A 13,153-nucleotide genomic window follows, 5' to 3' on the forward strand; every position below is an offset into this window, starting at 1 on the left:
CAAATTGAATTCCATCCGCAAAAGAACAAAAGGATTAAAAATTCTTTGGAAATGAAAAGGAATGTAGAAATATAAACCTAGCAACATGATAATAAAAAGAAATTTATAAATTGTTCACATTACCAGTGAAAATCATATAAAAAAATAAAGTAATCAAATAGACAAAATCAATTTCAAAACAAACCATTGAATCGGTCTTGTAAATTGATAACATTGGCAATAAATTATCTGGCAAAACTTCAAGCGTCCACACCAAACGGACCTGTTATTGGTCGAGCTTTGATTCGATGATTTTGCAACCGTCAGACAAGCTACAGGTGCGCAAATCGTTCTACAGAAGGACAAAAATTGTTCTCAGAATAAGACAAAGGCTATATTACAACGCTATATGTTCCACAGCTGTTTTGAACCACTAAGGAACGAGAACGGGAGCAAGTCTCAAGTTGTCTCTAACAACCTCCCAGAACAGGGAATTATTGCCTTTTCCCCACTGGATTCCCTGGAAGCGATTGTTTGATTTTCTACCACCATGCTTATGTATGGTCCGGAATAGGTCGGGAAAACACCAGAGTGACCCACTGAAGCAAGATGACACACAATACAAACGTACCCGCGCACCGATCCATCCATCGCTGTGTGTCAACCGGACACGGTCGGGGTCGTTGGGTGATAAAAAAGAATGGAGGAAATTTAATTTACAAATCCCGGAAAGAATCGTCACATTTATGGAAGGATATCGATCCTTCTTCCGGGAGGATTCTGGTTGAAAAAGTAAAAAAAAAAATCACACACGAGAAACAAAGAAAGGCTTTCTCCGTTTTATCACCACATTCTGGCACCCTTTTCCTGATTCCTGCTCGATACTGCATCCCGATAGTGGGGTCATTTGATGGCTCGACAGGACTTCATTTGCTGTTTCACGTCAATCGCATGCTTGCGTAGCCCGTTTACGATACGCTTTCGATTCAGTTGAGTTGATTAGCTTTCTTTTCTTGGGAACGTATTTCGTAGGCATTCGGTATCGTGCTGTTTAGATTTCGTCCTGCTGGAATAAGTATTTGAATACTACTTTCCTATACGAGAGAATTAAGTGAAGGTGTTTAGATGTTGGCATACGTAGGACAGGAAAGGAAAAGAAGCTTTAAATCGATAGTTCTTTTTGTCGTTGTTGTTTGAAGTTCACTGTTGTGTTTAAGTAAAGAACATAAGTCAAAGTACTAAAATACCAGAAGAACGTTCTTTCTTTTCGTATACAAAAAGTAAGGACGTAATCAGAACTATCCAATGACTAGCTCTTGCTCGAAATTCCAGGATTGTAGTCGCCGATCCTAACTAAATGCCAAGAACACGCTGAGATCCCAACTAAATGCCAAGAACACGCCAAGAATCACTTCTCACGATGCCTCTGCGTTCGATTTCCACGAGTGTCAGTTATTTATTTTCGGGGTCAACTAAACGTCCAATGTTTCTATGGGCGAACAACTATTTTCTTGGAGATCCGACTATGATTTCTGAGTTCCATGAAAGTTCGGGGCATCTGCGTAGTTTGCTTATACTATGACCCGCCCATACACCACGGACCTGCTGCTCGGACCTGCATCTTCTTAAGGTCAATCCTCACTGCGGGGGAACGGTTCGGATGGAATTTGAACTCCGGACCTGAGATTTCAACCACTGTGAAAACCCCCCATCACCGGGTCAATAATCCTTCTTATCCTCGACCCGGCTTATCGAACAGAAATGATCCGTACTTAGCAGTAAAAGCATGACAAAAATATAGAAGAAATCACCCTAAAAATAATATTCCAAAAGCGACGAGAGTATCCAAAAAGGCGAGGACAGTAAAACCCTCTTATTCAAGCTTCAAAGAATATTTCAAACCGAAACAGATGGCAATTCAATTCTACGAGGAAACACGCAACATCCTTTACTGTCTCGAAAGTAGGTTCTCGGTGTTCGTTCGCAGGAAACCAGAGTTCCAAAAGCCAGATATTCCCCCCGCTAGATGACAGGAACTCCAACTGTTCAGGATGTGTTCCATCGCAAGACAAAAAGAACGAAAAAGTCGTTCTACTATACATCCCCAAAATAGAACAGGGTTTTCGGTCCAACTTACCAGTACGTTCGGCTTTCCGGTACGATCGTCAACCCACACCAGCACCAGATCCGAACCGGCCATATGCTCCGACCGGTGGGAAAAGCCAAGTCCCATAAAACCGCGCGTATTAGCGGTGGCCGTGAACACGATGTCCTTCTGGTCGATGTGCCAGTCGAGCGTGTACAGCCCGTTCGGGTCCATCGCTTCCGACCGGCTCCAGCGATGATGAACGGGTTCGATTTTCGGCGTCACTGCCAACGCCCCGGTATGGGCCGGTAGCCAGCCCACCGTCAGCAGTAGCGCGGCACCAACGAACCACCGTAAGGGCACCGGGTTGGGCCATCCCGAGGGTTGCTTATAATTAGTTAATGGACCGCAGCCATCGAACGGTTCGCGAGCTTTTCGTGCACACGGTGCCATTATGTTTAGGCGAAACTTGGCGAACTTCTCAGGCTGTAGGCGCGCGCGGCCCCGCGGTTTGGCAGATTTATATCTTCTTTTGCTTATTTTCGAAATGCTTCTCACTTGTTTTTTTTTTTGTTTTGATGTTTAGTGTAGCTTTCCACACACCAACACGCATGGAGCGCACAAAAGCGCTGCGAGGATCAAACTGAGCACACTGCTATAGCCGATACTGATCGCGAAGGCGAAAAAGGGCCAAAATTTGGTAATGAGCTAATTTTCCAAACAACAAACACACAGGCACGGAATGCCTACAGTGTAGATTTAATTTTTACACACTCGTTCGCACTCGCTTCTATTATTTCCGATCGATCACTGGCACATTTATGCACACACTTGGCCGCGTTCCGCGGTTTTTTCTTTCATCGCTTATCCTATTTTTGTTGCTCTTCACGGGTGGTAAGGGATAATAATCAAGCACTTATTTTCTTTAATTATACCATCAACACACAAGCGCACACCCTTTAGAGCGCCAGCTAGACTCACAGAACACAGAAAAGCTTTTGGAAAGACTAGTGGCAAGAATTTGTTGTAATTCTTCTTGCCCACAGGAACGCACAATAATCACTGTTTTAGAGGATGCGATGAAGATGCTGGGAGAAGCGAATAATAATCAGACAGCATCAGGCACACACACACACGCACGCACACACACACAGATATCGAATTATTCACTTATCGATCGCGGCCTTAATTAGGCTTATCTGTTTTTTTTTTTGTTTTCTTTTCTACGTTTTTTTTTCGCGGCTATCCCCGCGAGATCAGTCTCGCCGGATTTAAGACACTAAAGAATACGGACCAAAGCAAGACGTTAAAAATAAAGATAGAAATCGAATTAGCAATTCAGGCCACCGCTTGTGCTTCTCGAGCCCAAGTCAAAGGGATGCAAAGGTATGCAAATTATTAATTTGTGCTTTGTGTATTTTATTTCGGGTACTACAGGGTGTCCGAAATGAGGTAGTAATGTGCCAGCTATTTTTGGAAACTGCACAGGATGATGTGGACAATCTACTGGTAGAATCTCCTATAAGACTTTGAAAAATTGAATTGAGGTCCTAAACGTGCCAGGATCGGGTATAGAATGGTCCGTTTTTTTTTTAATCTTGAGCAACCCTGCAAAACAGGACAAAACAGCAGCGCACCAACACATCCAATCAAACTTTGCAGACGCTTTGTAATATGGCGCTAATGATCGTATCTGATTTGTCTATTGACATTTGATGAATAGCTCCCATTTGGAGATGATTTAATTTTTCCGAAATGGTTACACAGTCTATAATCATCCGGTCATGGCTGTTTCTTGTTGCTGTTGCCTTGCTATCCGTATTATAGGGGACATTGCCAAAATGCTAATGGGATCTTCCGTTCCTTGAGGGCACATTTTGTTGTTATTTTGCTTCCCACCCGGTTGTCAATTCTCGGTGGCCAAAACCGTGGGAACTAAAACTTGTTGCGATTTTTTTTCTTCGCCCCGAGTTCGCAACACCCCCCCCCCCCTCCCCCACTATACACACGCGATCACCACCTTCTTCTCAACATGATCGCTTTTAGCTTTCGAGTTGTTTGATTATTCTTTAGCCGAAACGGTCCCTGCCTTGTGTGGATGTCCGCGTGTGGTTCCTCTTCTTATCCCGGCACGACACAAAACTCACGTCGACAAAGCGCTGCAAATCTTATTCACCCTGTTTTTTTTTCTTTATTTGCTGCTGTTGCTGCTGCTAGCTTTGTTTCCACGTTCGTCGAGGTGGAGGAGATGCTTTTACACTATTTCGGGATAAGAAGACTGCAAATGGAGGAGGATGAACAGAACTAACAAAAAAAAAAAAACTGCGTTTCACATGCATCTCTCTTGCGGCCAGGAGATGAACGATCGTGCAAAATCACAACAGCGAAAACACGGACAGCACAGCACAGAAGGGGTTGGATAAAAACAAAAAAGATTGACAAAAACGACACACCGAACTTTTCTGCCATGAGCAATAGCTAATCGTAAAACGTTTAAACAACCCAAGAAGAGTGTCATCAGCACCCCCACTGGGGCGCTTTTTTTTTGTGCGGGATGGTAGTAGCGCGATAAAACGAGCAATAAAATTCACCACTTATATAAAGCCACATTCACTAACCAAATTCGCGATCTTCACTGATCACTTGCAACAAGCACCACAAGCGTACGAAAATGACGCGACGAGCGCCCAAACACACGCAGCGAACGATGGACGACTCCTTCAGGCTTGCCGGTTTCGGTGGCTTTGCTTTGGGCTGCGTGCACCGGGTCTGCTTTGACCCCGGGAAGCAGGCACATCTGCGCGCAGACAGCACACCATACGCACACCACCAGAGCCGGCATTCTACCTTTGGCTTTGCTATTCTTTTCCTTCTTTTAGCTCATCTTCGGACGCTAGCTCTTTCGCTCTATCGTGCGCGACGAGTTTATGCTGAGCGGGCTTTTCTATGCTGCCTCGACCGTTCCCGTTCCGGTGTGTGTTCTTTCGGGAGGTAGGGTAAGTTTTTTTTTTGTGTGTGTTCTTCTGCTATTTTGCCCTCCGTCTCCTGCTTTTCTTTTCTTCTTCTGTACCGTTCTGTGTGTTTCGGTGCGGAACAGTCGTGTGCGTGAGGAATGCTGCACGCTAGGGTGAATTTATTTTGAATTTTAACATTTTAAATGTTTGCTATTGATTCATTTCATTTTCAAAGTGTTATAAATACGCTCTAAAAGCACTTAACTAAACAACATAATTAAGTTTGATAGACAAGTTAAGAATGAATTAATTCATTTGGTTCTTTTCGTTGTTGAAACTCTTTGTTATGTAAGTGAGCCTCATCTTTAATGTAGTCTCCAAGAGGAATTCAAGTTTTGAATCTCAATTTTTTATTCGTTGAAAAACTTCCATAACGTCAAACAATAAAATAATGCCTCGTGATCATTGCATACAAAACCTTGAACAAAATCACGTTATTTCGGGAAAACTGTCATTTTATTATTTAAAAGCGTAAGGACAAGTTTTCTTCAAGTCTTCAAGACAAGTCTTAATTAGTGAATTAGTCAAATTAGTGATTAATCCAACGGTCATATTACTTTTCCAAGCTGTTTAACTAAGTTCTATAAAAAAAACAAATTTAGGAAGTATGCTTCTTAACGAAACAAAAAATTTAGAATAAAATTTTGTTAGAGAATTTGAAATTTTTGTTTTTTTTTATTACGAAAAACAGACAAATTTGTTTTTTTATTTTGCTTTATTTACACTTATTCATTTCCATTATATTATTACGGCTTACCGCAGCTTTATTTACACTTATTTGGAATTAAAATGGTGAATAGTGGCTTTCCTGAGGGCTATTTATTTATCCTTTTTCAGTACTGTGTGTGAACATTTATACCAATAACCGTATCCACAAAAATGTTTCCTTACCCTTTACCATCTTTAAAGAAATTTCCAACTGCTGCTAAAATATCTTTCACGACTGTAAATTTCCTTTCGCCGCTCGAGGACTCCCGCGGGAGCCTACAACACACGGCAGCATTTAACGAGAAGCGGACAAAAACTGCGGCACAACATCATATTTACCTTCTGCCGTATGCTGCCTGACGGCCTGTTTAAACGCACTCTGGCCCGAACAACACACACAAACACACTCTTCCAAACATACAGAACGGAAAGCAAAAGAAAAGCGGAAAAAAGCACTCAAGAAGAAGGATACCCATTTCCTTCCAGGCGGTACGGAGACGCAGGACATATGTCCTGAGGCCTGAGGTTCCTTTTTCGCATGAGCCCTCGGGAAGCAGAAGGAGAAGGATGTTGGGTAAGGGCATCGAATGCATGCATCAAAACCAGATGCGTTCGACATCGGTCGTTCATGTAGTTAAGGGAAAGGAATTCCGGACAAATGCTGGGGCAAGGAGATAGCGAAAGCAAGCATCTGAAGTGATCGTGCTCTGAAATGGTGAAACCTGGTGTAAGCATTGGAAGAGTCTTGTAATTGGGTCTGATATTGTGCGTACCAATTTTTACCACCAATTCTGTTAGGACCATTATGCAGAATAGTATTTGTTCAAAGCGATTCTAATCGTCCGGAAGCAACATTTGAAACAAATCGTTCTTTTATACAATTGCATTTGGCGACACCATTCGGTGAGCCATTTGCCGGCAATGTTTCAAACGATGCTGTGAAACTCAAGGCAAACGTTGTTCCGGAAAATGCATTCCTTACGTACCGTTGTGGTTGGGTGGAATTTGCGGAAGCAAAATTATTCAATCCAACGCATTCCTGTGTATGCAAACTGTAGGAAAAGTCATTTGTTATGTCACAAGTTGGTGTTGCTGTTGCACCGCTGCGACCACAAATTCGAAATGGATGCATCCGATGCTGCAGTGTTTGCTGGGCTTCCTTTGACTAATTTCGCATCATTTGTTGTGAATAATTTGCAATGAATTTCATCCCTAATGCTGGCGCCGTTCGGTAAGCGAGTGGACAGTTTGAGTGATCTGTAAACACAACTTACTGCAAACATTCTTGCTAGATAGGAGACCAATACTTTCAAAACTAGCATTTCTTATGTTGAAGCACTCCAGCAATCCAGAGAAGCTTCTCGAAAAGTGCAGCTGAAACGTAGTAAAAAAACACCCCATTGCCACAGACAGTTTTTGAACGTGTGCCTGAGCACATGAGCCCTGTTGCTTTTACCTTTCGCGGTCAAATATTCGTTAAACCCGCGACCATGTGGAAGAACGTAGAACAGGAAAGGCACGGCAGCCGCAGCATAACCGAGGCGTGAAAGGGAACGCGACGGAATGGTGGCGAAGCAAGCATGATAACGGAAAGGGGCGACAATGTAAAGCCAGGTGCGTTTTGGTGTTTTGCGAACACCAGCATCGCTTTTACGCACACATCGAAGCACGGACGAAATTCTACGGTGCGTGAAAATTATGCTTCACATGGGTCGATGCGCTTTAGTGCGAGCAAATGAGACAGAGCGTTCTGAGCGGAGTAGGGAGGAGTAAGAGAGAAGGGTTGCTTTGGGAGTTGCTAAAAAGGGGTAAAATGAAAGGTTCTAGAATGAAGTGGAAAAATAGTTTAAGCTTGGTGGTTAACTATGCACTGGGATGCCTTTACGTAGTCAATTTAATAGATTTTAATTTGTTTTTAATCGACACGTTCGTCACTGGAGGGCACATTAGGGTAGTAAAGCGTTGCGTCAAGTAATCGAGTCCCATCTTACCGTGTGTCACACTTTCTAGTGTACTTTTCCCGAAAAGTAGAAAAGATCCTGCCAATCGTACCTCTTACACTTTAGTACCTCAAATACCGTCCAGTAATAGGATTACACATCCATTCAATTCTAAATGAATAAGTTTTGTTTTTCCTTCATGTCTGAAGGAAATCTCTATAGAGATTGCTTTGGAAAGTTTCCCTGCAAGGCAGGAAACCATTACTTATTTTCCTCTTATAATTATAGGGAAAATTCTCTTCAGAAATGTTGATGCAGAGTAAGTGTGCTGCAACGACTTGCAACGAGCAGGAATTGCTATTGAAGAAAGAATTCTGCGAACAGAAATCTGTTCCGGAATAAATATTTCCCAGCCAAATCGTGCATCACTGTAGAATGCTCACTGGTCCAGCTATATTTACATTCTTGTTGAATGCAGTTTTTCTTGAAAACTGCTACCATTGCATAACGGTAACAAACTTCATGACGCTTGATTTACCGGTGTGGAAAAGATGGTAAATTTTGCAAAATTTACTCTCATATATCATGGCAAATATCTTCAGTTTAAAGTTTCGAAACTTCTTTATGTTTTGTAGCTTGTTTTAAAGTGTGTAATAATTAAATAAACAAGAACAAATTACATTCATTCAATGTTTGTGTCACGATTTCAAATTTCGGCTGCGTACGTGAGAAAATGTTAACCAGCATACAGCCAAATTCAATGTGATTGCATGATTGCCTACCTTTAGGCGTACTTCATCCACACGTCGGCCGAAGCGAATAAGAACTGCACAAGCGTAAAACACAGTGATATTTCAAGCTGGTACACAATTAAAGGATAAACAAATTAATGTAACAATTGAAGCATCTTTTTTTTTACTTAAATCTCGATTTTATTTCCTCTTTCGGTTATACATTTGTCAGGGTCGGGTTGAGTTTTCTATCGCCCTTTCGCTCTGTTTCGCTTCCGAACTCTATACATTCTTCTGATATAGTTACACGAAAGGATTTCTTCATAAACTATGTAAACTCTTTCCCGGTGTAAATATTACCCATCAGAAATATTAATCTGCCTAATGATGGTTTTTCTTTACAGCGCTTAACGTGACTCTAAAAGGATCCGGCTTTGCTCCGGGAAGGAAACGGTTTTTTCCATTGTAACACTGTACAAACGGCGTTAGCACCGTTTTATCTCATTGTTTCAATTGGTTTTCTTTTTACATTAAAGTTGATTTATTTATTTTTTGTTATTTATTATCAACAGCACTGATGAGAAACGCATTCATTCGCATTTACGGGGTGAAATGCATTGTTTTACGTCGTTTGTAAACCTTACATGTTCTGCCAATTCAATGACAGGGTTGGAAATTATTTGATTTTCATTACATCTTTACAGCTAAGCGTTTCTGTGTTTGTGTGAGTGTGTGTGTGGGTATATGTTTGGTTCGTTTTTTTTTGCGCACGGTTTAAATCAAAGATTAGTGTCAGCTTTCCTTCCTTGTATGGTCTTACCATTAAGCAGAAGAAATCAATGTCGAGTTTCTCTAGAAGAAAGCGTTTTTTTTTTGTACAGCGGTTCGGATTATCTAGATCCTTCTAATGGAGATGCATGAGTGTATGTGTGTGTGTGTGTGTGTATGAGTTTGTGTGCGTAAATAGTATGTGCGAAAATAAATTATCCTATTCCATAAATTTAATCCTAACGATGTGCCCACCAATGCATGGCTCTGTTGGTTTAGCCTTAATTAACAGATTTATTTTCGCCTACATCACTGCAGGGTGCTAACATTAGAATCGTTTCGTTCTTTTTTTTTTTAATCCGTATTCATTTATGCTACGCCTTCCACAGTAATTGATTCTATTTTTGGTGAAATGTACATTAGTGTTATGGATTCAGCTTCATGCCTTTTTTTTTTCTTTACTCCTGACTTTTATTTACAGAAAATCCGTCCACCGTTCCTTCGCAAAACACGAGTTGACGCTCGTGAACGCTGGTAAATCACGTGGAGCGTAAGCGTGGTTTGATTTACGACTCCTTCTTCACCTTCCCTATTCCCGCTTCTTCTTCTTCTGCTTCTTGTGTTTCATCGATGGCAAGTAAATGTTTGGCGAATTGCATTCTAAGAAATTATTTCCATTAAGACAAATTGTTCGTTGTTCAGCTTTACACCGAGGGGTTTCCTATAATGTTTCATAGAGTTTGGAGTTTGTTTGAAAGTGTGTCTTTGGGTGGAAGTTTCGAATAAATTAAAACTAATCAAGCATGCCCGGAGGCTGCGAGGAGTCTGGGTCTGGGGACAAGTGTGTGCTTGTGGAAACAATTTTCCCCCAAACTTGTGCAACCAAAAACACAATCAATGTAACTCAAAATGGGGACTAATGTTTAGCGAGACAAACTATTTCAAACCGCATGTTTCATAATGTAAAGCGGAAAAAGCGGTGCAAAGGCTGTATGTATAGATGAAAGCGCCTGAAATTATGAAATGTGCATTGGAAATCATTTGAAATCCGTTATGCCCTGCCGAATAATGTATTGTAAAAATGCATTGCCTACCTTCAGGCGTTGTTAGTGGAATCATTAACGACCCTTGATGGAATAAATTTTTTTTTTCCATTATCTGATGCATATTTAACAGATAACATTCAACCAGTAGCTCAATGAAAAAAAAAGGTTAAACATGATGGTAGATGGAATGATACACAAAAGATATACAACTCTCATGAAGGAGTTACATCCCAATCTGTTAGTCATTGTCATCGGAAACCAATAAATCTCTCAGTGAAGATTATAAAAAAACCTTTTTGTGTGCAGGGGATAAAAGATGTTTCATAATACAAAAAAAAATTGTAAAGAGGTTCACCAATCCCTTTTACATAACGCACTTCAAAACGATCGTAGGCGGTGATATCCGTCAGTAACAAATCAAAGTATGATTTATTTGATATTGCTACAGCACAGAACATGAAAGTATATTTGAAAAAAGAAAATGGTTTTTTTGGAGATTCAATTTAAATTCAGCGGACGATTTGTCGCGTAGGACGAAGGTTGACTCTTCAGAAGATCATCCTCACATATATCTGTTACCTGTTTATGCAAACATGCTCACCAAAGTTGCACGAACTGTATCAAATTAATAAGAAGCTCGTGTAGACCGCTCCACATGCGTGGCATTTCTTTTTCGCCACGTGCGCTGCTTGGGCGTTCACAATGATTTGCTTTTATTTTATTTTATTTATACAATGTCGTATAGAAAATCGTGGAAAATATTCGATCGGGGCCTCGAAACACATACTACAATACAAATAGAAAGACCAAAACAAGCAAACAAGCATAATTATAGGCTTCGTTACTGATTGTTGTTTCATAAAGCCTCACTTGACCGCCCTAATTTAGGGATGTGTTTATCAACAGTGTATGCTACTGAAAGTTTGCACTCCGGCACAACAAATTCGACCCTTATGTGCACACAGTTTGTAGCACCTTTAGCCACCCTTGGTCCCACCCTTTCCGCTACTTATCCACACGAAATGTTGTTTTGGCTCATCGCACATAAAAGCACATAAAAGCTGCTACTCATGGGTCCATATCAGTGATCGTGACATCCGTATGAATAATTGAAACTGTCGGTGATTTTCACATTATTGAACATGATTCTGTGATTAGATTTTGATTTGCTCGAAAACAAATTTGATAAAATCGTGCCGGACGTTACTCTGCACGTTTGCTTCTCCATTTCATGTCCCATTCCGTCTGCTGCTGCTGCTGCTGCTGCTGCTGCTGCTACTTTCCGTCAGCCGTTACGTTTTCAGCACTCGAAACACATGAAAAATTCATGACCGAATCATTGCTTCAATCGCGTGGAAACAGCAGGAGGATGGCTGGTGGGTTTTTGTTCCGCTTTGGTTTTCAACTGCAGCTTTTCAACCCACAGTTTCGAAGGAACTGTTTTGAAACGTGATGTAGGTTTTGGGCAGACATGAGTGTGATTCGGTTTTGTGTAGTGCAAAAATTGCCTCGGGCAGACTGTGCCAGTCATGGCTGTATAATGCTTAAAATATGTACTGTTCGGAGTGTTTTTTTTTTGCGAATGTAAACCAGAACACGTTGTTTCAATTAAATTGAAGGGGAACAACAAAACGGATGTCTCTAACATTAGGCTACCACATTTTCATGGTTCTATAGCAAATTGAATGCAAATTTTGGTTTTTACTAGAGACACAGTAGACTAAACCGAGCTTGGGCTACAAAATAATGAACAATAAGAGTGGTTTTCTGTATGTAGAAAGTATGCAATCAGAAAAACAATTGTTCAATCTCGGATAGAAACAACTGGCTAGGGCTAGAATGAAGCGTAAATTGAGTTAAATCGTGCAATTCGTACGCATTGATACAGGAAGGCAAAAGAGGTCTGTGTAATGTTTCATCAGAGGCGCCTAAATGTAGGCAATGTAAGTAGCAGACGAATTTGACACGTTTTATACGGTTTAGACGCAGTACGCGATATCACAATCGTGCCTCTCCGGGATGTGTGTAGGGATCAGCATCTCTTGAAGAGATAACTTCATTTACATCGAAAAATGATTCCGGAAGCAGTCAGTTAGTTAGTGTCACTGCAGATACTACCAATCAGGGTGGGAATAATTGTGCCTCAGATTGAGGTTAGAATAGATTTAGGCTTCAAAATTAAATCCACAGATGAGTCACGAAGTAAACTACTAATGTTCTTAAAGACATTACAAAAGAATCTCTTGCAAATTTTCGTTTTTCTTACTCTCGTTAGTAGTAAATGAGAAAAAAAAGTCTAGCAAAGCAAATATTTTAAATCGTTGGAACACGGTTCAAGCTCTAATCTTCCTACAACCGGTAAAAAGGCGACAGAACAAACCATGTTCTTAGCTTCATCACAGACAGTATTTGAACTTTGAAACGAGAAATTAAGAATTTCATGCCAACGAGAAGAAAAAAAAAAGCGCTCTAGAAAGGAACATCCAACGCTCCGGTGATAGCATTTTCCTTACCGAAGAAGTAAAGCGTGATAAGCTAACGTACACCATTAAAAGCAGTGCACTTGACGTCCGCCAAACGTCCGAAAGAGCAGCTGTTCATTTACCGTAAAAACACACTCACGTACACCTTACAGACAGCGCAGAACTATTGTTGTCCTAATTGTTTGACAAATCTTAAGCTAGAAGCCCAGAACAGATAAAGTTGTTGACTGGCTGGAGGTTTTCGGAGTTATCTGGACCGTGAGTTTTGTTGTTTTTTTTTTTTGTGTGTGTGCTGTTGTCCTTCTGCCCGGCCGGGTAAAGCAACCTCACGCTGGCAATATCTTATGTAGTACCGGTAATTTGTAAGGTCTGCTTAACCTTTCTCCCGTTTGCATGGT

The 13,153-nt window shown here is 41.0% G+C and overlaps 3 protein-coding genes across 3 annotated transcripts in view; 2 read left to right on the forward strand and 1 right to left on the reverse strand.

The window, feature by feature from the left end:
- LOC126567921 (MOXD1 homolog 1) overlaps positions 1–2,518 on the reverse strand; it is a 51,510-nt gene extending 48,992 nt beyond the window's left edge. Inside the window, exon 1 of the mRNA XM_050224287.1 lies at positions 2,117–2,518. Coding sequence (XP_050080244.1) covers positions 2,117–2,518 — 402 coding nt within the window. The remainder of the gene's footprint in view (positions 1–2,116) is intronic.
- The window catches only part of LOC126568615 (uncharacterized), a 383,782-nt gene that overhangs the window by 113,475 nt on the left and 257,154 nt on the right, over positions 1–13,153 (forward strand). The gene's annotated exons all lie outside the window — the stretch shown is intronic.
- Positions 1–13,153, forward strand: part of LOC126567514 (UPF0598 protein CG30010) — a 134,701-nt gene that overhangs the window by 40,752 nt on the left and 80,796 nt on the right. The window lies entirely within an intron of this gene.

This window comes from Anopheles maculipalpis, chromosome 2RL (assembly GCF_943734695.1).
Source record: "Anopheles maculipalpis chromosome 2RL, idAnoMacuDA_375_x, whole genome shotgun sequence".
Lineage (NCBI taxonomy): Eukaryota > Metazoa > Arthropoda > Insecta > Diptera > Culicidae > Anopheles > Anopheles maculipalpis.